This window comes from Gymnogyps californianus, chromosome 18 (genome assembly GCF_018139145.2).
Source record: "Gymnogyps californianus isolate 813 chromosome 18, ASM1813914v2, whole genome shotgun sequence".
Classification (NCBI taxonomy): domain Eukaryota; kingdom Metazoa; phylum Chordata; class Aves; order Accipitriformes; family Cathartidae; genus Gymnogyps; species Gymnogyps californianus.
In genome coordinates, this window is record NC_059488.1 from 412,787 (window position 1) to 435,030 (window position 22,244).

General features: G+C 61.7%; 2 protein-coding genes across 2 annotated transcripts; one reads left to right on the plus strand and one right to left on the minus strand.

The window, feature by feature from the left end:
• Positions 1 to 1,495: 1,495 nt before the first annotated feature.
• On the minus strand, positions 1,496 to 5,463 carry C8G (complement C8 gamma chain). Its single transcript, XM_050908141.1, has 7 exons — positions 5,314 to 5,463; positions 4,272 to 4,411; positions 3,256 to 3,326; positions 2,804 to 2,911; positions 2,395 to 2,496; positions 2,075 to 2,113; positions 1,496 to 1,551 (listed from the first exon to the last, which is right to left on the minus strand). Exons 1-7 carry the CDS (start codon positions 5,461 to 5,463, stop codon positions 1,538 to 1,540), a joined length of 624 nt encoding a protein of 207 aa, XP_050764098.1. The 3' UTR covers positions 1,496 to 1,537.
• A 691-nt stretch (positions 5,464 to 6,154) lies between these two features.
• Positions 6,155 to 18,361, plus strand: FBXW5 (F-box and WD repeat domain containing 5). Its single transcript, XM_050908093.1, is given in 10 exon segments — positions 6,155 to 6,166; positions 6,349 to 6,562; positions 9,216 to 9,233; positions 9,236 to 9,372; positions 10,017 to 10,191; positions 11,101 to 11,249; positions 12,631 to 13,117; positions 16,000 to 16,147; positions 16,775 to 16,987; positions 17,511 to 18,361. Coding segments are annotated over 9 exon segments (1,767 nt in total). The 5' UTR covers positions 6,155 to 6,166; positions 6,349 to 6,369; the 3' UTR covers positions 17,758 to 18,361.
• The last annotated feature ends 3,883 nt before the right edge of the window (positions 18,362 to 22,244 follow it).

Sequence of the window (22,244 nt, forward strand, 5' to 3'; positions counted from 1 at the left end):
TGCAGGGGGGTCCTTGGGGACCACCCAGCTCCCCAGGGCAGGAGGGCAGGGCTCTCCCCTCGCCTCCCATCGTCCTCCCACGGCTCCACCGCAGTGCAGCCACTTCTGGGGTGCGGGTGGGTGCAGGGCAGAAAGCGAGCCAGACCCATAACACCCCGACTCTGCCAGACTCAACTGGGCGGCCTGGGGGTCTGTAAGCGCGGCCAGACACGACTGCCCCGCACGTGGGCAGCGGGGACAGGGGCTGGCGTCGGGCGAGTCACGTGGCGGTCCCTTACATAAGTCCCTGATAAACAACATGTGTTACCGGTTTCCGCTAAGATTGCAAAACGCTGGCGCTGGGGGCAGAGGGCTGCTCCCCGCCCCGGGGGCTGCGGGGTGGCCGGGGCACCGCACCAGCCTGCTGCTGGGGGCTGCTCCCTGTCCCCTCCCACTGCCCAGCCTGCGCCTGGGAATTGGCACCGCTCGCCCAAAACACCCCGGTCCCGGCCCAAGTGCGTGGCAGGACAGCCTCGGCCAGGCTGGACGCGCCAGGGAGAGGGGTCCTGCAAGGGGCTGCAGCCCCAGGGTTAACGCTGCAGCCCCTCTACCCTCGTTGCACCCCTGGGTCCAAGCCCCTGCAGCACCCATAGCCCCTGCAGCACCCATAGCCCCCGCAGCCTGCTCAGAGCGTGCAAAGGACGTCCCCTGCCTGGCTCTCCAGCCGGGCGCTGGCTGTGCAGGCAGGCTTTGGGAAGCCCTCGCAGGCAGGGGTGCAGCCCAGGCAGCAGCCCTTTAGGGAATGCGATCCGCCGGGCTGGGACAGGGGACCGGGATGTTTCACTGCCTCTGAGGCCCTGGGGACCAGCGGGAGCACGGCGGGGCCGAGGCTTCCTCCTCTGGGGTCCCTGAGGGATCTCCTGGCTTGTCTCGGGGGAAGGGCTGATCCTGCGCCGGTCCCCAGCGCTCCCCAAGCCCGTGCGGCCCCATGGCACCAGGCACTGTGCTGCTCCCCACACTGTGCTGGGTGCTCGAGGCTTTCTCTCACTCACCAGGCAGACTCACGTGCACTGCGGCACCCGAGAGTACCTCGGGAACTGCCACAACCCCATGGCTGGGGTGAGGCGCTGGCAGAGGATGATGGAGCTGCGTGGAGGGGGCTGCCACGGAGCCCCAGGACCCCCCGGCACTCCCCAGGCCAGGAGCACGGTGCCAGGGCACCAGCAGTCCAGGGGCAGAGGCAGCACTGGCCTTGCTGGGGCAGATCGAGGGGTGACTTGGCTGGACACAGACCCTTCTCCGAGGCATTTATTGGGGTGTCGCTGGCTGCTGCAGGGCACTGGGGCACAGAGCAGAGGGGTGACACAAAGCTGCAGGGGGACAGGACAAGGACAGGCATGGCTGCCAGTGCAGCTGGAGGAGCTGGGGAGCCCCAGGGCTGGCTCCAGGGCTGTGGAGCAGCAGCGGGGTCTCACCAAACCCTGGCTCAGTCCTGCGTGGCCTGGTGATGTGAGGCAAGGGCTGAGCTCTGGGGACCTCCTGGCAACACCGTCTGCACCTACGGCTTCGTTTCTGGAAGGGAAAGAGAAGTGCGGAGGGGCTGGGGAGATGGCTGAGCCCAGTGCCAGGGCTGGAGACCCACCTCTGCCTCCCCAAGCACCAACGACAAGCGATGGAGCTGTCTCCAGGGTCCCAGCCCTCACCCTGGGGTTTCCCTCCCGGACCAGCCCTCACCCCAGGAAACACCAATACAGACCCCACTAAGCCCAGCCTGACCCATGTGGGGGGCAAACGGGGCTTTGCTTTGCCAGGGTGCATCTGATGCCCATCCTGGGTGATGGTCTGCCACCTCCTCGCCCCACACAAGGGCACGGAGGGACCCTGTCCTACGTGATGGTCTGGCACGGACCCCCCATGCCAGAGCAGCCCCCCGCCACGCTCCTGGGGCAGGACCACTTGGCTGTGGCGTGGTGCGGGTCCGGCCCGGCGTGCCCAGCCCGCAGCCATGGCAAGGAGAGCCGCTGTGGTGCTCGGCCTGGGACTGAGCCCAGCGCATGGTGGGGACTCAGCGCATCGCCCGGGATCTGCAACTCACCGTCGAGGATGTGAAACTCATCCGCAGAGTCGCAAAACCCTGCAAAAGAGAGAGCCTGGGCACCCGGGACCTCCCGACCATGCACCCCAGGGACACTGCGGGGCACAGCCCTGTCCTTGTATCTTTGTCCCCGGAGTGGCCGCAGCATGGGGACAGACCCCACGTGTTGCCCTGCTGTGGGTGACACGGGGCCACAAACCCGTGTGGATGTGCCTCCCCCTCCCCACGCTGGCGGGCCCCAGCCCCCGCTGCCAGGCCCCTCCTGGGCGCAGCCCTCACCGCGGGTGTCCCCTGCCCCCAGGGGACCGTGTGCCACCCACCGTATGTGGGGAAGTAGTAGGTCACGTCTTCGCTCAGACCCACAGCCCTGACGCGCTGCTCAAACTTGTCCGCGATGGCGTCGCTGACCCGGCTGCTCCGTCCTGCGCGGGGAGGGAGATGCTGTCAGCGGCCTCGAGCCCTGCCTGTCTTTGCCCCAAAGTCCCCTGTGCCCCCCGCGGCAAAGCTCAGGGCCAAGGGGTCTTTCAGCTCAGAGAAGCTCCCCCCCCCCCGCAGCGTTTGGGGACAAAATTCTCCATTTGGGGACAAAACTCTCCATTTGGGGACCGGGCCCCATGGGGAGACCCCATCCCTGTGTCTGGGTCCTCCAGGGCTCCGGCGGGAATCCCCAGAGCCCAGCACAGGCTGCCCCATCCTTCATCTGGCACAAGCCCCCGGGTGCCGACCCACCATAGAGCTTGACGGAGATGCTCCGGCCCTTCTGGTAATAGAGGATGGCGTAGCTGCTGTGGTCCGTCTCGCCCACCACCACGTCCACCTTGCTGCCATAGCCACGGCCTGGGAAAGACAGTCGTGGCAGAGGGCAGCCCCAGTTAGTCCCTGTTAAGCCCGTTTAGCCCCTGGACCTCGTTTCACCAGGAGCGGGGTGTGCAAGGGGTGAAAATCAGGGCCAGAGTGGGTGCAGCCCCACAGGGTGCCGTTCCCCACCAGCGGGTACTGGCCCACGGCACCGCCTGTGATGGCATCTGGAACTGGGGCACTTTGAGACCCCAGAGGTGGGATGCTGGGAGGGCACTGGGGGGGAGGACACCGGTACCAAAGCCCTGCCGAGAGCTGGAGTGGGGGGCTCCAGCTCCGCGGTCCCCACAGCCCCCCTGCCACCCCAGCCTGGCCTCCCTCACCCTTCAGGAGGAAGCGTCCGTGGGCCTGGGCAGGGAGGTAGCGCTGCTTGATTTCCCAGCACATCCCGTCCCTGTCCGGGGAGAGGAGAAGGTTGTCGGCACAGGCTGGGGAGGATCCAGCGCAGGTCCCTGCCCACCCCGCTTGCCAGGGCACACACGGGACCTGTTTCCTTTGGACTTTTCTCCCCAGGGAGATGCTGCAAAGGGATGTCCCAGAGCCCCGTGGAGACACAGTGAGAGATGCAGAGCCTGAAAACCTGCTGAGCCCAAGGGGTCCTTGGGCCGGGGGGAAGCGCCCACATATGCACTGAAGATCCCCCTCCTCAGCCGTGCTGCCGCTGGGGTGGCCCCGAGACCTGGTCCCTGGCTGGGTGGCTGTGGAGTGACCATGTGCCTGCTCGGTGCCTCGGTTTCCCCAGCCTGGCTGCCCCCCACCCTGCCGGGCCTGGGCAGCCCAAGCCCACCCCAGGCTGGTGGCTGTGCGGGTGGCAGGGTGCCAGCCTGCCATGGCCAGGGCTTCTACCACAAAACATCCCAGAGGAGATCCCACCCACACTTTGCTCCGGGGCAGCTCTCTCCTCCTTGGAGCCCGTGGCCGGGGCACTGGTCCTGCTCTGACCTGCCTGCAGCGTCCCTGTCTCACCCAGTGTCCCCGTCCCAGGGCACTGGTCCTGCTCTGACCTGCCTGCAGCGTCCCCGTCTCACCCAGCGTCCCCCGTCCCAGGGCACTGGTCCTGCTCCGACCTGCCTGCAGCGTCCCCTTCTCACCCAGCATCCCCTGTCCCCATCCCAGGGCACCGGCCCTGCTCTGACCTGCCTGCAGCGTCCCTGTCCCACCCAGCATCCCCATCCCAGGGCACTGGTCCTGCTCCGACCTGCCTGTAGCGTCCCTGTCCCACCCAGCATCCCCGTCTCACCCAGCGTCCCCCGTCCCCATCCCACGGCACTGGTCCTGCTCCGACCTGCCTGCAGCGTCCCTGTCCCTGCCAGCAGCCCCAGTGGCCAGCATCACTCACAGCTTCCTGAAGGTGCTGATGGCCAAGCTCTGCCCATCCAGGACGGTCACCATCACCGCCGTGGCCTCCAGCCGGTGGCTGTGCTCTGCCAGGTAGCTGCAGCGGGAGGCCATGCCGACCAGGAACCACCTCCCTGCGAGCTGCATGGCACAGGGGTGGTACCATCTGCCAGGCCACCGCCCCGGGGTGCCACCATCCCGCTGCCCTGAGCACCCACCACCCCGAGCACCCTTCTTCCGTGCTGTCTCCCCCCACCTGGCACCACTGCCCACAGCCTGTCCCCTCAGTGTGCCCACAGGGCACGACTGCCCTTGTTTGGGAGCTGGTGGGTAGGACAGAGTGGGACAGATAGGAGCCTGGCATGGGGACAGGCTGGAGCAGGGGGGCAGCGGGGAGGGGGTGTCCGAGGCAGCAACCCGTGTCTCACACTGCCAGGGAGGCTGCGAGTACCCCAGTGCAGCCCTGGGCGTGTGGTGGGCAAGCTCTCCGCTCCCATGCCCAGACCCCGCGGCCCCAGCTCGGACCCCCCAGCACAGCCCCGAGCTCAACCCGAGCCCCGGCTGGAGGCCGTGCCCGGCGCCGCGGGGGGAAGCGAGTGCCAAACCCAAGGCCGAGAATGGCTGCGCCGGCCCTGGGGCTGAGGATGGAGGTGGCTGCGGGAGCCGGGGGTCCGGCTACATGGCAGCCGGCCAGGATGGGGGTCCCTGGCGAGGCTTCAGCCCCCGCGCCTGCCTCATGGGGCAGCTCTGCGGGCAGTGCTCAGGGGCTGAGCGGGGCTTGTGCTCCTGTGACCCCGGACTGGGGCGGGGGGGGGGGCACACCGGGGGGCTCGGGCTGGGGGACAGGCTGCAAGGGCAGGTCTGGAGTGGGGGACGCTGCGGTTCAGGGGGATGCTGCGGGGTCAGACCTGGAGGGGGACACGCAGGGGGACGGGTTGCAGCCCCCGCTGCCTCCCTGCGGCCCCGAGCGCAGGGCTGTGCCCCCAGCCCCGATGCGGGGGACAGACGGGTGCCCACAGACCCGCCCGGCCCCGGCCCCTCACCTGGGGGAGGCTGAGCTCCTCCTGGGCCGCCACCTTCTCCAACGGGCTCGGGGGAGGGGGCGGCCGCCGCCGCCGCCCCGGCCCCTGCCCCAGCCCCGGCGGGGCCGTGAGGAGCAGGCCGAGGAGCAGCAGGGTGCCCAGGGCCACCATGGTGCCGGTCGGGCAGGTCCCGCTCTGCCGGGAAGCGGCGGGGGCGGGAGGGCGGCGGGGTCAGGCGGGCACCGCGGCCGGCCTGGAGCCGGGCCAGGCGGGGGCCTCCGGAGCTGCTAGGCCGGGCAGGCCGGGAGGGCCGGGGTCACGGCCGGGGCAGGCCGGGGCCGGGGGCTGGGGGTCCCCATGAGCTGGGCCGGGCAGGTCCGCCGGGGGTGCAGCGGGGCCCGATCCCGGGCGGGCGCGGGGGCCCCGCCACAGGCCCGGGGGTCCCGGGCGGCCCCGACCCCCGTGGGTGGTGGGCGGGCCTGTTCGGGTGGGGCGGGCCTGATCAGGCGGGGCGGAGTCTACTAGGGAGGGCGTGGCCTGTTCGGGCGGGGCGGGGTCTGATAGGGGCGGGGTCTGACCAGACCAGGCGCGGGCGGGGCGGGGCGGGGCAGAGCTGCCGCCGGGGGGGGGGGGGGGGCGATTGTGAGCGAGCGTGCCGCCCTCGGCTAGCTGCGCCTAGCGCGCGGTGGGGAGCTCTGGGCTCGAGCTCTCCGGCCTGCGGCAGAAAGTGGCGCGGTGATTGGAAGGGGGGGGCGGAACCAGCGAGAGGGGCGGCCAGAGCGGCCCGTGAAAGCCGGAGCGGAAGTGCGGGGCGGGGAGGCCGGAAGCGCTGCGCGAGGGAGGCGGGGGCAGCGGAGCCGCCGGAGCCGCCGAGGTGCCGTGAGGGGGCGGGGGCGGCCCGGGGCGGCGGGCGGGCACGGGGCCGGGGGTGCCGCGGGCCCCCGGGCGGGCCGGCGGGTGTGGGCCCTCCGGGGCGGACGCGGGGCCCCCGGTGCGGGGCTGCGGGCGGCGGGCCGGGCCGGGCCGGGCCGGGCCTCACCCCCCGTTTGCTTCCAGGCGCGGCGGCAGAATGACACGATGGACGCGGGCGGCGGCCCCCTCCTCCCCGACAGCGTCCTCTACGAGATCTTCCTCTACCTGGACCACGTAGACGTGCTCTCGGTGGGGCTGGTGTGCCAGCAGTGGCACGCCGTGGCCCGCGACGAGTTCCTCTGGAAGGAGCTCTTCTACCGCTACTACCGCATCTCCCGGGAGGTGCCCCGGCACCCAGGTGCGCTGGCGCGGGGGGACGGGGCTGGCGTGGCTGCCCGCAGGGCTGGCTGCCGTCCTGAACCTGCCGAGCAGGCAGGGCAGTCGCGCCGGGCCAGGGGGCGGGCAGGGGCTGCTCAGCCCCGGGGTCTCCGGCGGCCCTGGGAGGCCGTTCCCCGGGTGACGGCACCTGAAACCTCCCTGCCGTGAGCCCAGGAGGGAAAATCCTTTGCCCCTCTGCTGCTCAACCCTCTGTCCTCTGGCATCGAGGGTGATGGAGCCACTGAACCCTATCACGTTAGCAGTCTACAGGCTTGGGCGGTGTTGTGCACATGAAGCTGCCCAAACCCTTCAGAAAGGGGCATCAGGTAGTTGGAAATGCTTGGACTTTCCCTTTCTTTCACATGAAGGTGGTTTCGGAGCTCTCTCTAGGCAGGTGCTCTCTGGTGGCTACTGCACAGCTTGTCTGGGCACTGCTGCTGCTGAGGGAGATCCCGAGGAGACGCAGTGAGTCACTGCGCACTGCTACATCACAGCCCAGTCGGATTCCATGATAATCACTGCTGGCTTTTCCTGATCGGGACCTCACAGCAAACCTCTGCTTCAGGATCTGTCCCTTTCTCATCCGGACTAGGAAGAGCTGCAAGTACACATTAGCTGATCAGACTGTTTCCACAAGACATAGGCAGCAGCTGCAGCCTGGCAGGGGAGGGAGAACGCGCGTGCCTGCTGTCTGGGGAGGGAGGTGGGTGTGCGGCCATGTAATTGTACAGCGGGCAAATGCTAAGGCAGCAGCTGACCCGCTTTGCGAGGGCAGGTCGGACTTGATCTCGGCCTTGGCTTGCGGTAGGAAAATGACCCATTAGCAGTCAGCATCAACTGAGCCTGGCAGGGCCTTCCCTGGGTAGAGCTGTCGGCAGTCTCGGTGGCAGCAGTCGTACGGTCACAGGTCTGTTCTCTGCTGAGTATCGGGCGCTGGAAGCGGTTTGGTGCGGTCTGGAAGGGTAACGCAACACTGTCGCACCAGCTGAGACAGGCCTTGGGGACCTGCTGACAGGAGCCCTTGCTGCCAAGGTGGGTCTCTCTCTTGGAGACCGAAAAGCGCGTTCCCAGCGTGCTGCAGAGGTCTGGGAGGGCTGTGCTCCATCCTCCGCCCCGAGGATGTGCACGAGGCTACCAGCAGTGGCCACGGCGGAGGGAATTGGCTTCTTGATCTTGAGTTGCTGTTGCTACAGAAGGACGGGAAGAAACGCCGAGGATCAAGCAGCGGGAGCCCATCTCCCTGCAGTGGGGAACACCAGTGCAAAAGGGCTCTGAGAAGAAATGAGATGTGGATGGGACGACTTGGGCCACATGATTTCACTTGCGCAGACCCTGGAGCTCTGTGGGGTTGAGGACGTGATCTTTATCTGAGGCTCTCTGACCGGGCTCTTTCACTTTCAGCCTCCTGGAGTGAGTTAGTAAGCTGCCGGCCCTGTTCTTTAGCACTAATTGGGATTAAGCAGTCGATGTAACTCAGTAACGTATTCGGGCACCTCCCAGGCTGCGCTTCTGGGGCTGGGAGGCAGCAGGGGCAGGGGGTGGCTGGCAGGCCCAGGAAGGGGCTGAAGCAAGAATTTGGGGAAATCCCCTGCCAGCCTGCCTGCCCTGGGCAGCTCCGTGGTTTGGGGAACGGTATCCAGTGGGTCTTGTAAGAGGAAATGTTGGGGTTGCTTGGCTTGATGGGATCTGTCCAGACTGCTTCCCAGCCGGACGGGCCGGGACCAAGAGGGGCTGAAGCCCCCTGCCTGGTGAGGAACGGTGGGATGTCCTGGCAGCAAGCTGCTCCCTGCCTGCAGGAGCAGGTGCTGCCAGGGCTGCAGCGAGTTCCAAAAAAACCTCCAGTCCTGTTCAATGTAACTAGGGAAATTGGCCCTTATCCATATACATGTCTAATCCTCTTTGCTTCCTCGGGATTTGCTGCTGCAAGAAGTCTGTAGGCTGCCTTACCAGGCACTTCATTAAAAATCCTCTTTATTTGTCTCTTTATTGGCCATCACTGTGACTCCTGCGAGCGTGCTCCAGGCTCTTCTACTGCAGGGCTCCTCTTCTGTCCTGGCATGCTGCGTCCAGCTCCAATTCTTCTCTCGTTTTCTCTAGTCTCTTTTCTCATGGAGATGTTTTTTTCTGGTCTCATACTCTTTCTGGAACCTTCTTAATTCTGTGTTAGACAAGATAAAGATAATCAGAGCCAAGCCCGGTACCCTGAGGAGCAGCTTCCCTCTCATCACATGATAGATTTGTTTGCATTGTGCTGGAGCACGTCTGCAGTTCTGACGGCTGTTTTGTCCTGAGCAAGGTTTTTGTTAGATAGCTAACAGCTATGCCCTGGATGTTTCTTGCAGTGGCTGTACTGGTTTGGAAAGTAGTGGTACGGTGCAGAGTTGTGTGTTTACTGGAAGAAAAGATTTTTTTGTGTGTGGGAGTGGGGAAGCTACTGAGAAAAATGTTAAGCCCTGCTAACTCAGCTGAAGCCGTAGGGATGGTGGCCCCAGCAGAGCTCCTGGCATTGCTAGCAGGAGTCAAGACTGCACTTTATTAAAGACTGATTCTGCAGCTGCTGCATTTAGCTCAGGTCTGTTGCTTCCCTCCGCTTACTTACATTCCTGTCCCATGTCCCTGCCCGTGTGTTACAGCTGCCGTCTCCTGGTATGACGATTCCAGAGGCTCTACGACACCATCCCTTGCGTGGAAGTGCAGGCCCTGAAGGAGCACAATGACCAGGTTTTGCACCTCAGCTTCTCCCACTCTGGCTGTTTGTTTGCATCGTGCTCCAAAGACTGTACCGTCAAGGTAAAGCGGCAGCCTGCCCTGCATGGCCCTTCCAGCTTTGATTTAGTGGGGCTTAGCCATGAGAGCAGCCTTTAGGAAGTCTGTGGAGAGGAGAGGTTTGACCAGATGTCCCTGGACTTAGGCCGGTTCCTGCAGATGCTGAGTTGTTCTCAAAGCCACAGGACTAATGACTCTTCCAAATGCAGCCTTGAGGGCTGTGGATTTCAGCTCCAGCCCGCGTGAAGGTGGCCGAGGTGTCTGCCTGGCTCTGGCTGCTTTCTAGGTGCAAATCAGTCCCCTGTTGTGCCATGGGTGTAACAGTGTGGAGATAATGATCCACTGCAGAAGATGTCTTGCATGAGTGGCTGTCTTGGCAGAAATCTCTCTGAACACGCTGAAAAATCCAGCTGTGACAGTACCATTCACTGCCTGAACACCTTCTCCACCGGCTGATGGAGAAGCAGTCCTGCATTTAGCTGCTCTCCAAAGCTGTTGGCCATTTTCTGTCAGGGGAATTGACAGGGAAATGGGGACTGGCAGGCAGTTAAATGGGGTCTTGGATATTACTTTTTTTCTTGTCCTGGTGAGTGCTGGCAGAACAGATAAAGCAGAACCACTCTCAGGCTCCTCAGCAGCTTCCTGACTGTTTGTCCATCTGTCTGTAGATCTGGAGCAATGAGTTGGACATCTCCCTGCAGCACAGCTCCAACATGAGGCCGTACAACTGGAGCTACACGCAGTTCTCCCAGTTCAACTCCGATGACTCCCTCCTTCTGGTGTCGGGTGTCTTCGTGGGGCCTCACAACTCCTCCTCAGGAGAGATTGCCGTAATCAGCATGGGTAAGTGCCGCCCTCGCCTTCACTGGGGCTTCCTGGGAGGTGTGAAGTGGTGGGTGCTGGGGTTCCCTTCCTCTTCGGGTGTGCGGTGGCCTTGACCTCTGCTTGTCCTGCCTTCCACCGTCTGTGCGAAGGGATCCCAATCGCAGTTTCATAGGGTAAACCCTCCGGATAGCCTTAACTCTGCTCAGGTCACCACGTCATCACATAAAGGCAGTGTGGCATATATTTATTCTCACTGAACTTCCATTCTAAGTGGCAGTCTGGGCAAGGCAAGAGTTCCCCACGTTACCTGTTGTCTTGAAGCCACCATTTCTGACTCCAGTGGTGCTAGTCCCACCCTGAGGTCTCACGTGGCTTTCTGAGGCACGTTCATCTGGGCCTGCTTCACCTCTTCTGCTGCAGTTCTGTGAAACTCGCTAATCCCAACTGCGTTATCTCTCACCGCCTCTGTGCTGCAGTCCCCCTGTGCCAAAAATCGAGGAGTGCTGCTACATGCACAGCTGTCTTGCTCAGAAAGGCCCTGAGCCCCAGGGGCGGGAGTGAAGAAGTTCTGTACGTGTCTGACTTGTTCTTGTCCTTGGGGTGTCTGCTTTGGGCCACGCTCAGAGAAAGTCTGTGACGTTAGACTGCTCTCTGGTCTGGCTCTGTCTGGCTGCCCTTTTATTTTGGTTTCCCTTGAGCATACTCTCCCCACGCATCTCTGTAGAAGAGAGAAATAATCTTATCTTCAGAGTAGTGGCTGGAAGCTGGACGGTGGTTGGGCAGTGTGCACTCAGCTTGCGGTGGAGGTGCTGCGTCAGTGCCTCTCCTGCGGAGACTTCAATCCGCTTCCCATGTCTTCTGCCACGGTTTCTCCAGGGCCCTTGCCAGGAGCCATCGCCTCACGCTCGTGTTTCCCCTCCCTTCCAGAGAACTTCACGCTGCTTTCCAGGGTGAGGAATAAACCCTATGATGTGTTTGGCTGCTGGCTGAATGAAACCAACTTGATATCTGGCAATCTGCATCGGATTGGGCGTATAACCTCCTGTTCTGTGCTGTGGCTGAACAACGCTTTCCAGGTGAGGTGCCTTTGTTCCAGCTCCACAGGCAGTGCAGCTTCCTGCTGGCTCCTGGGGGAGGAAAAGCTGCGGAGGAGGTGTGAGCGGGGAAGAATGGCCCAGTCCTCCTGTCCTCCCTGTTTGTCTCCTCTGACTTGCCCTCAGGATCTTGAGCTTGAGGCAACCCTTGCGTGAGGTTTCTCCACGCTTGGTGTTGTGGTACCCATTGCAATATTCTAACTCTACCCTCAGATGCCATTAACTCTTGCCCCGTTAATTGGGATGAGGACTGGAGCGCAGTGCCCTAGAGCATGCGTTGCTCAACAGGAGAGTGGTTGAACCGCAGCAGGGTTGCTGAGGTCCTTGATAGTACGAAGCTGGGCCTGGGACAGCTGTAGTCTGGCACGTGTCCGAGCAATGGCTGTTCTCCTACTTGGCAGCTCAGTGCGTCGTTCCCGGGAGCTGGAGGCAGCTGAGAGGCTGAGCTCAGCCCTGCCTGTCCTCGCTGACACTTCTGCGGGCCGGGTGCTGTCTGTGATGCTGTGATGAGACCTGGAGATCAGTGTGTGCTGGCCTTAGACTGCTTGTTCGCCGCTTGCTCATTCTCTGGCACTTGTGCTGCTCGGATGTGTTCCTCTTCCATGTTTTGCCTCTGTCTCAACGTCACAGCTGCACATCCTGGCATTCTGCGTTTTTTAAGATGAACGATTGATGCTGGCCCCGGGTGAAATCCTCTGGTAGCAGAGACGCTTCCCATAACCACATCTCTGTGCTGTGCTGACCCTACAGCATTAACTCTTCCATCTCCAGGAGGCGAGGAAGGACCTTGCTCACTTTGACAGCGGGTGTTGAAGCGCAACTGCAGACTGCCAGAGCAGTTAGGCAGGAGGAGACCTGCTGCTTGTGTCTGGGAGCAGATAACCAGGCTGGTCCTGCTGTGAGGGGTACAGGCAAACAAAAGGGGTACAAGAGCACAGAGGTCCTCTGCCTCTGCTGCTTGTAGGCCAGAGGGGTGGCACTTCACGCTGCACCTATGTTTGTCGCAGAGGCCTGTTCCTGAAATTCTTGTAAAGCGCTGAGCAGCACCAGCTAACGACCTCAGGCGGGGGGGTGGCAGCAAGGCTGCCCGGCCTCTGTATTCCCAGCTCCGCTGTCATCTGCCTGCAGGAGCTTTTTGTCTCGGTGTGCCCACCTCTGAGATAGGAAGGAGCGCAACAAAGCTGGCCGGCCTCTTGGGCCAGTTCTCGTGGTCAGCGCTCCATATAGCAGTGCAAAGAGAGGTCGGTGCGTGGCTGGTGTCCGCTGTGCGGGCTCAAGGTCTGGGCAGACAGCTCTTAGCCTGATCTGTAGGAGTGACCCTCCGGTGAGGTGGTTCCTGCTTACTTCTCCCTTCTGCTTGCAGGGCATAGAGTCTGAGAATGTGAATGTAGTGAAGAGACTGTTCAAAATCCAGAACCTGAATGCCAGCACTATCCGGACCGTGATGGTGGCTGACTGCAGCCGGTACGATTCCCCGGACCTGCTCCTGGACTATGAGGAGCAGCTAGCTGCTTCCTCCACCTCCACCTGCCCAGTCTTTGATCTTGGCAGTGACAGCGAGGAAGAGGAGGCCAAGCCCAAGCAGACTCTGGAGCCAGCAGTACAGGAATTGCCGGATGACGGGGGTGTGACAGCAGAGGACGGGCTGCAGCAGTTCTTTGATGATATCATGGAGGGCCGTGTGAGGCCTGCCATGACCGAGACAGAGTTGGAGACGAAGGTGGCTGAGCTGTTCGTACGCAACAGAACTAAACCGCCTGAGCTGAACCTGCTCTCCACGGACAGCAACAGCAAGACAAAATACTTAATCTTCACCACAGGATGCCTCACCTACTCCCCACACCAGATAGGTAAGGCTGTGGTCTGAGCCCAGGGCACGCCAGCCTCCTGGGGGTGTGGGCTGCAGCTACGCTCTGCATTTGAATCTGGAAAAGACCTGGTTTATTTGCTGCCTGTTTGTGGTGAGTGAGTTGCAGTTTTGCTCAGGCTGCTGGATTCTCGATATGGGAGGCTTTTGAGATGCCCCCAGTCACTGAAGGGGGTTCCACCCTGCAAGCGCTTGCCTGAGAGTTGTTTTGTTGCTACCAGCCTTGACACGTGGCTAAACAAGAAAGTCGTGGCAAGGGCTGAGCAGAAGATCAAGAGGGAACTTCTGACTTAAGGAAGTCAGCCGTGAGTTGCGTACCAGTGGGTGGATGTGAAGGGCGGCGATTGCCCTGATAGGGGTGTGTGGAAGGGCCCCAGTCTTGTTCTCTTGTGGAGGTGGAGAGGGCATCGGGGCAAGGCTCGTTTGAGCAGCTTGCAGTTCGTGTGCGTCTTGCTTGCGCAGCGCCCCTCAGCTCTGGGAGATGGAGCCCTGCTGCCCCTCTGCCTTGCCTGCCTCCCCCACTGCCCGCTGTGTGATCACCCCGCATCCCGTGGCCTTTCAGCCTCAGCAAGACGCTTGGGCACCCCTGGTCTGGTACTGAAGAGGTTTCACGGTGGGTTATTAGCTGCCCCGGCGGGTGTTTCCATGGAGAGCTGATGCCAGGCAGGCTGCTGGCACTCAGCCTCCTGGCTCAGAGGGGTACAAGGGGCTGTAGTTGCAGCACAAGCCAGGCAATGGCGCTGCCGGTGACTTTTTTTCTGGGTTAGGACTTCCCTTGCTCATCTGGGGCTCTCTTGTTGAGGCACTGGGACTAGCAGAGTCTGAATTTATAGGAAACCAGTGCAGTGATGAGCAGAAGCAGGTAGTCTGGCTGCTTCTCCAAAAGCCCCTAAAGCTTGCAGAGAAGTGCAGTGGAAAGGACCAGACAGATCAGTAGAAATGTGGGGAGGGAAGGAGAGCTGCTTCCAGGCAAGAATACCCTTCTGTAAAGCCAGACAATTTCAGTTCGTTTTGCTGCTTGCGCAATTACAGCCTCGCTTTCCTGCTGCAGGCTCTTCTAACTTTCCTGTTACTTGATCCTGCACCGGTACAGCCCAGTAAGGCAGGGAAAGGCAGTTTCCAAAGCTGTAGGCAACTTGGCGAAGTGTCGCTTGGTCTTTGCCCACCTACACTAGGAATGCGACCTGGACTGAGCGTAGCTCTGCTCCGTGCTCCTGCCCGTGGCCCGGTCTGCAGACCGATGTGGTGGACCTTGGCCTGCCGCCGGACGCGTGGCGGGTGGTCTGCCCCGACTCAGCCCTGTCAGCAGCGCCGCATCCTGATCCGCCGGGCTGAGCAAACGCTGCCTCGCAGGCTGGGGCTTGCAGTGTGTGAAGGCAAAGCGTGGCGCAGAGGCAGCGCCTGCCTTTAGACTCCGCCGGCTTCCAGTGCGGCCTCCCAGGGCCGTGGGTTTTGGTGCCTTTGAACTCCAGTGACTCCCGGGCCGGCGGCCAGGGCCCGCGGCACAGACTGCCTGTTCGGAGGGACGAACCCTGGCTCGGCTCCTCTCCCAGCCATGAGTCACTGCAAAATGTTATGTTTGCCCATCGGTTTGTGTGTCAAACCGGCCTTTGTGCATCTGCTGTCTGCCCCCGAGGAACTGGTACTTGAAAGAGCTCGCTGTTGTGCTCATCTCTCGCCAGGCTGCTGGTGGGAGCCGCGCTCCCGGCTGCTGGGCAGCGGCGCTGTCTTGCCTGATCGGCGGCACGCAAGCACTTCTGCTGCAGGAGCTTCCTTGGAGCTCCTGTCTCCCTTGTGCTGGTGGCAGGCTTGAGTCACGGGCAAAGCCGCCTGTTCTGCTGGCTCGTGCTTGGGGGGCCACGTTAGCTGAGTTTGGAACTGGGAGGGTAGTGCTGTGGAAATAAGGATGAAGATGCTGGTGAGCAATGCCAGTTGAGTGGAAGAGCGAAGGTCCTGTCCCAAAGGTCCTGGGCTGCCCAGGTTCAGATGCAGTGATGTTGTGAAGGACCTCGGAGCTGAGGTGCAGTGTGGTGTCACCCCTACCTTGCTGGTCTGCGGGAGAGGGCTAAAATCAAGGCTGTTCAGCAGCGATTCCCTCAGAGGGGCGATGGGATGGGCCATCTTCCAGCTCCTCTTGGACCCGCTGAGGATTAAGCCCGTGTGTGCCCAAGAGCTGCTGAGGCTCACAGGAGTCCTCCAGGAAGCTGTTGTGGATGGTTTGTGTTTGGGACCTCTGTCTAGAGCTGGAATGGGACAGGGCTTGACCCATAGCGTGTGTCTCATTTAGTCAGGAAGTTCAAAAGCTATAAGCACTTGAGCCCAGTTTGGGTTTAAACCCCTGTTCTTGGAGCTTTCTGGGGCTGACCCCACCTGCGCTTGACAGTGTCGGGGGGAAAACCCTGCCACAGCCAGTGCATCTGCTGGGCCTTCCCCAGGCTGGATATTGCGGGAAATGGGCCCAGCCCAAGGATTCATTTAGGAGAAAAACCTTTCTGCAACCAGAATGTCTCCCGGGCCAGCACAGCTTCCTTGTGATTCAGAGCACGCTGCGGGCCGGGCTCGGAGCGAGGTGTGGCTGTACCAGCCGGGTTGGCAGCCGGGCGCTGGGCATCTCCCTGGCTGGGGCTGAGTGTGCCAGCACATCACTTACGGGCAGTGTCCTGGCCAAAAGCACCACTTACGAGAGCTCGAAGGAGCCTGGCAGGGACAGCAGCCCTGTCCTGGTCCTCGGCTGTAAGCGAGCCAGTTCTCCTTTCTTAGCAGCACTAAGGGAGGCCCCTTCTTGAAGCCTAGGGACTTCCACCAGCCCCGCTGTCTGCTGGCAGCAGCCTGCAGAACTGCCTGATTCTGCTTTCTGTCCCCAAGGGATTAAGAGGATCCTGCCCCACCAGATGACAACTGCAGGGCCGGTGCTTGGGGAGGAGAGGCGTTCGGATGAGTTCTTTGACTCACTGGATCACGTCATCGACATCCATGGGCACATCATCGGCATGGGCCTCTCCCCTGACCATAGGTGAGTGTGGCGGGGCGGCAGCGCTGGCTCCAGACGCTGCGGGGGGGGGGGGGGGGCGACAGCTGCCCAGGGGCTCGGTGGGGTGAACAGGAGAAGAAATGACTGTAGTGGATGGAGCAGGGTGCCTGCGTAGGCCGCTCTGCTCCTTCACATCCCACTTATGTCCTAGTGCTGATGGCATGTGTTACCGCCGGAGCATCTCCCCGGATCTCGGCAGGAATGCTTTCCTCCCTCTGCGCTGCTGAGCCCGGTTCAGGATAGGGTCAGGCAAGGAGCCTTGTAAGAGTGAAGGAGCTGCCCACACCGATGTGTCTTGTTCCCGAGGCAGATCAATACACCACCATCCCTAAAGTTGGTTTCAATAGGATTAAAGAGGCTTGACCTAGCCCCTGGGGCCCACCTTCCCAATTGTGGTGGCCCTTTCCTTTCCAAACACGGCAAGAAGTGTTTCAGCAGCATGTTCCCATGTTTCAGCCTGGATTTTAGTGAACTGAGCTGCAGGCTCGCTACGGACCAGGGAAACCGCTCAGTCCCTGCCCTGCCTGACTGCGCATTTACGGCTGGGGCTCTGTGAGCTCCGTCGCACGTGGCGAGGTGCAGGGTAACCCCTCTGCTCCCCTCCCCAAGGTACCTGTACGTGAACAGCCGTGCCTGGCCTCGGGACTGCGTCATCTCCGACCCGATGCAGCCACCCCCCATCGCCGAGGAGATCGATCTGCACGTGTTCGACCTGAAGACAATGAAGGAGGTGAAAAGAGCCCTACGTGCGCATCGGGCCTACACGCCCAATGAGGAGTGCTTCTTCATCTTCCTGGATGTCAGCAGGGACTTCGTAGCAAGGTGTGTGGCGATGGGGGTGGGCAGGATCCTGACCCTGCGTCCGGGAGGGTCTTGGCCGTCGCTGCGGGACGGCCTGTGCAAGCAGGGCTGGTCTGCGTGCTGGAAACCTCCTGTGTGTTGTGAGCGGAGCAGGAAACGGGAGGTTTGTAAAGAGCAGAAGGCTGAATCAGAGGGTGCTGATAAAGGCTGTCCGCCCTGGCGCTGTTGTGAAATCAGTGAGGGAAGGGGAAATTTTGGGCTGCGGCATGTTTGGCAGCGGGTGGCAAATGCCCTTCTTGGGGGCTGCAGGCAGCAGGCGCTACGGGGCGAGTGGAAGGGGCTCTTCAAACAGCCTCTGGACCCGCAGGGAGCTGGCCTGCTCAGGTTGAAGCTCATGGGTGAGACAGGGGTGCAGGCGGAGGCTGGGGCCTCTGGCCAGGCTGGGGCACCCTCTGCCTCCATCTGCACGGGAGGAAGGGGGTTGGGAGGGGCAGGGTATCGGGGCTGCTGGGCTGACGTCCTTACGGTGTCTTGTCCACCGCAGCGGGGCAGAGGATCGCCATGGCTACATCTGGGACCGGCACTATAACATCTGCCTGGCCAAACTGCAGCACGACAACGTGGTCAACTCGGTGGCGTTCAGCCCGGTGGAGCAGGAGCTGCTCCTGACAGCCAGCGACGACACCACCATCAAGGTGTGGCGCTCCCCTCGCGCGGTGCGCATCCAGCAGGCCAGGAAACCCAGGCCCAGGAAACTGCTCTTCTCCTGGCTCATGAACCAGAAAAGCTGAACCCAGGCACACCCGCTCCTGCAGCTTCCTCACTGCAGCCACCTCCTCCGGAGCTTGCAGAGCTTTGAGCCCTGCACAACAGAGACGAGCTCTGGGCACGCAAATCCCGTCTGCCAAGTCAGGAGCGACCGCGGTAGGGGGAATTGCTTCCTCCTCGGAGCATCTGCTTCAAAGACAGAACGTAAGAGCCAACGGCCCGTTCCTGGGCCTGGCGGGCAGCAGCCCGAGCTGGTCACTGCAGGGTGGGCTCCCCACAGCTTCTCACGAACGCTGCTACTTGGTCACAGCTCTCTCTGGGTGAGCTTTGGTCTCCGAGAACAGACTGAGGCACGTCTCCAGCGTTTGTACTGTGTGAGCCTGGGACGTGGCTGACCTCGCCGAGAGCTACCGGCTGCAGAGCACTTGGCAGAAGCCGCAGTACAGTGCTGTGCTGCCTGACTGCAGGACTCTTTTAATACAGTAGTTTTATTAATGTTTGTTTGTCCCGAACCTCCATGGGCAACTCGTCTGGCTGCTGGGTAATGCCGAGTGCCTCCTCCCACATGGCGTCTTGGCCCCGGAGGGCAGCGGGGGCTGGAGGGCAGTGAGAGGGCAGTGGGGGAGGCAGGGCTGGGGCAGGGCTGGGGGGGCCTGGCTGGGGTCTCGTGCGGCCCCTGGGGACACGGCCAGTGCCCTGTCGATGCCTTCTGTTAGCAACTACGTGTTGATACCGCCAGCTTCCAAACTTGAGAGTGGGGAGGGCTGGTGGTAACATGGTGCTGGCTTTGCCTCTGTCTTCCTCTGCTAAGTCGCACTTAAATAAGCTATGGCACTGGTAACATATTTATTCTAGGGGATCTGCTGTCCCTTCCCAGGGGGCAGCCGTGAGGATGGCTGGTGGGTCTCGTGGTCACCTCCCTCCCACGCTACTCAAGTCGTGGCACTTTAGGTTCTCTTGGTATGTTCTCTGTGAATAAGTGTAGGCACCCACGGGTGGCTGCAGGTATTCACCCACAGGTGACCGGGGGAACGTGGCCCTCCTCTGCCTGAAGTGACAGCTGAATAAGCTTCCTTCCACCTGGGCTGACTGCGGTGGGTTCGGTGATCAGCTCCCCCGGGGACCCCTCCGAGGGTGGAGCTGCCTCACTTGAAGCGATTACAAACTCAGTGGTGTTTACTCTCTATCTGTCCCTGAAGCTTTTCTCCCCGCACCAGGTACCCAAATGTAAGACTCTAAAATTAAGCTCCTAATCTTGACTTGGCCTAGATGACTGGGGCCGGCGGTGACCCCAGGAGCTGCAGTCGCTCCTGGGAGCTGGGCTCTGGGCTGTGTCGAAAGGAGCTGTGTCCCAGCCAGGGGCTGGGGGAGGCGTTTCGGGACTCCCCTGGGAGCACCGGGGGCAGTTGTCTGTGCCACTCACAGCCTTGGGTTGCAAATAGACTTAACGGAGGCAGCAGATACTGTCTTGATATGCACTGATGGCTTTAACAGCTCCTGCGGCCCTTGGCAGGAGGGTTGTACCCTCGTTCTGCTGTGCCCCAGCAGGTGCCCGTGGCTTTACCCAAACCCCTGTACTCAGGTTTTCTGTCATCATAGGACTTCAGAAAGAAGGGAGTCCTTTTGTGTGTGCACACAGGATCCACATCCAGCGCTCTGTCCAGTCACACAGCCAAGGAACAGCCTCTGCCTTCCTCCCTCCTCCCCCAAGATTGTGAAATCTCTTCTCCCTTGGCTCGGTGTAGTAGTGAGCAAGGCACTGAGGGTTTATGTTTGTACCAAGTTTTGCTCTTCACTATGGCATTGAATAAACATTCTGCTAAAGCATCTCTGCAATGCGAGTTTCTGTTTTTCTTCTCCTGAAGCAGAACTGAGGCCAGAAGCGTCATACTGCTGTGCCTACGGCTGCTGGGGCACTGTAGAAGTAGCTGACCAACTTGCGGTTACCTGCCCTGGGCTGTGGAGTGCAGGCAGAAAGCTGTGAAACAACAGGAGGAGCGAGGCAGAGAATTGCCCAAACCTTCTTAGCCCCCAGGGAGGAGGACAGGACAGCCCTGGGGAAGGGGCGCAGCAGTTTGTGGCACCCTCGGGAAAGCTCTTCTCTGCCAAGGCTGAGCGCTGCAGGCTCCAGGACAGGCCAAGGGCTGGAGCATCCCGGCTTCTCTGTGTCCCTCCTTGATTTCTAGTTTTTCCAAGCACTAACAGACACTGACCAGGTAAGCGCGGAGCGAACGCTGCGGCCAGCCCTGTGCTGCTGGTAGGAATTCCTGTGCTGCAGCAGCATTGTGAGCTGCAATGCCACTGTCCCCTTGCAGCCTCTTGCCATCTTCCTTGTGCATCGTGCAGCAGCTGCACCTCTGTGCAGTGGGTCTGGCTGCTCCCGGGAGGGGACAGGCCCCCTTGGGTACCCCTCGTATTTGTCTTTTACTACAGACATGCATGTAGAGCCAGCCGTGCTGCTGCTCCCCAGCCCAGGTTTAGTCCCTGGGCTGGTGCTACAGCTCTGGAGGGGCAGGACAGGGCCTCCTGCGGGGACAGTGGGAGCAGCACAGGCACTTGCCTCCCACCAACAGCTAAGGAAAAACCAGCCTGTCCTAGAGGAGCTCAGCAGCTGCTTTATTATCCAGCACCCAGGAACACGAGTGTAACGTGTTGGATTTGCCTTTCCAGTTGTTCTGCAGCTCCTTTCTGCTGCTGCTGGTAAAGCTGGCCCAGCACTGCTGCGCCTGCTCCCCACAGCCCTGTGGCCCCCTGTGCGGGCAACGTTCCGGCAGCCAGGCCGGGGCCGGGGCACCCCAGGGAGCTCCTTCCTGCCTTGTTTGGAAGCTGCAGTGCTGGTGCTGGGCAGACCCCGAGGCCACAGCGTCACTGCAGGGAGACAGCAGCTGGGGAAAGCTCCCAGCACAGCAATAACCCCCCACCCCGGGGTGATCCTGCCCCTGCTCCTCTTCCACCCCACGCAGTGCTGCAGCCCCAGCGTCCCATGAATTATACAACAATGATGCTCTTCAAACAGCTTTTATTAGTGGTTTTGACCATACTACATCCTCAAGGAAAAAAAAACTTACTTCACAGTGCCAGGCTGAGATGGGGGTTCTCTGATAGCTGTGGTCAAAAGGGAAAAAAAGAAAAAAAACCACAAAAATGCAGCAGTGGCTTGTGCCAACTGTCCGTCCGTGTGCCAGCCAGGCTGGCGGAGCTGCGCCCAGGAAGGTACCGGCCCTGCTGCAGCACGGCTGCTGCAAGGACACGCGCTACAATTACCACTGCAAGCTCTAGAGCTGCTGAAAAATGAAACGGGACCAGACAGCGTGGTCAGCACCAGCTCTGCCTCTCCTCAGCCACGCGGTGAGGGAAAGGAAACATCCACGGCAAGTAAAAGCTTCTGTCGCAGGGGCTCGCCTGCCGTGCCATAGCCCTGCCATGCCGTACCCCTGCCATGCCCCTCTCCAACAGCAGCCCAGCCCCGGTGTCCCCTCCGCAGGCTGGAAGGGGTCACCCTGATCCTCACTCGCAGCACGGACTCTCCCACCTACCTTCTGGGCACCTGCTGGGGCAGGAGGACCAGCACCCACTCCCAGCTGAGCCAGCCTCCGCAGGCACCCTCCAGCACTACTTGGCCAGAGCCACCCGGCCCCACTGCAGGCAGTGGGTGTCCAGCACCCCAAGAGCAAAGACATTCACATCAACTCAGACCGAGCTTCCCCCCCGCCCCATGTAATACACTTAACTCCCAACTGCTAAATGAGCAGAGCTGGTTTTCCTCCCCCTTTCCAGGCCTTTCCCAGCCTCTGCGGGGCTGGAGCCTCCCTCGGGCCTGGCCATGGAGAGCTGCTGTGGGCGGGAGCCGGGCTCTCCGGCTTTGCTAGGCTTTTTTCTCCTCCTAAGGCAGCAGGGTGAGAGTGGCAACGCAGGGCCTGATCCGTCCCACAGCTGGGCTGGAAGGGGGCTTGTGCAAAGGAAGGGTCCTGCCGCCCCTCTCCCACCTCTGAGGCGAGCTGAGGGCCCTGCGGGGGCAGCAAGGCAGGGTGCAGGCAGCTGCCCAGCCCCACTCTGCTCTGCCAGGGGCTGCTCCAGGTGGACGCACACCCACTGACTGTCTGCCCTTGGGAAGAAACAGGCAGGCCCCTGCCTGTACCGCAGCCCTCGCCTTTTCACAGTCACAGCAGCCATGCCAGGAGGTTTCCCAGCCCACCCTGCTGCAGCCACCCTGCCTGACCGGCACCCCTGGCTCACCCACGGCTGCTGCGCTCACCCCGGCCACTCTGGCACAGGCTCCTGTCCCCCTCCTCCTGCTGAAAGAGCAGAGTCTGCCCCCGGCCGTGGCCTTTGCACACAACAGGGAGGGTAAGATCCATACAGAGACTTCAAAGCGGGGCTCAAAAGGTTGTCCCAGCACCCATCCACATGCAGGGAGAGCCCCCGGCCAGCACAGCACCCTTGGGTGCAGGACGTTCAGCTTGGGTCAGGGTCCAGCTCAGCTACCCACCAGCCTGGAGAAGGACCCCCC

Excerpts from the sequence above, each read along its gene's own strand:
- C8G (XM_050908141.1), bottom strand. The coding sequence starts at position 5,463 with ATGGTGGCCCTGGGCACCCTGCTGCTCCTCGGCCTGCTCCTCACGGCC. Across the intron at positions 2,497-2,803 it reads CATCTCCGTCAAGCTCTATG|GACGGAGCAGCCGGGTCAGC; the intron begins GTGGGTCGGCAC and ends CTCCCCGCGCAG. Across the intron at positions 2,114-2,394 it reads CTACTACTTCCCCACATACG|GGTTTTGCGACTCTGCGGAT; the intron begins GTGGGTGGCACA and ends TCTCTTTTGCAG.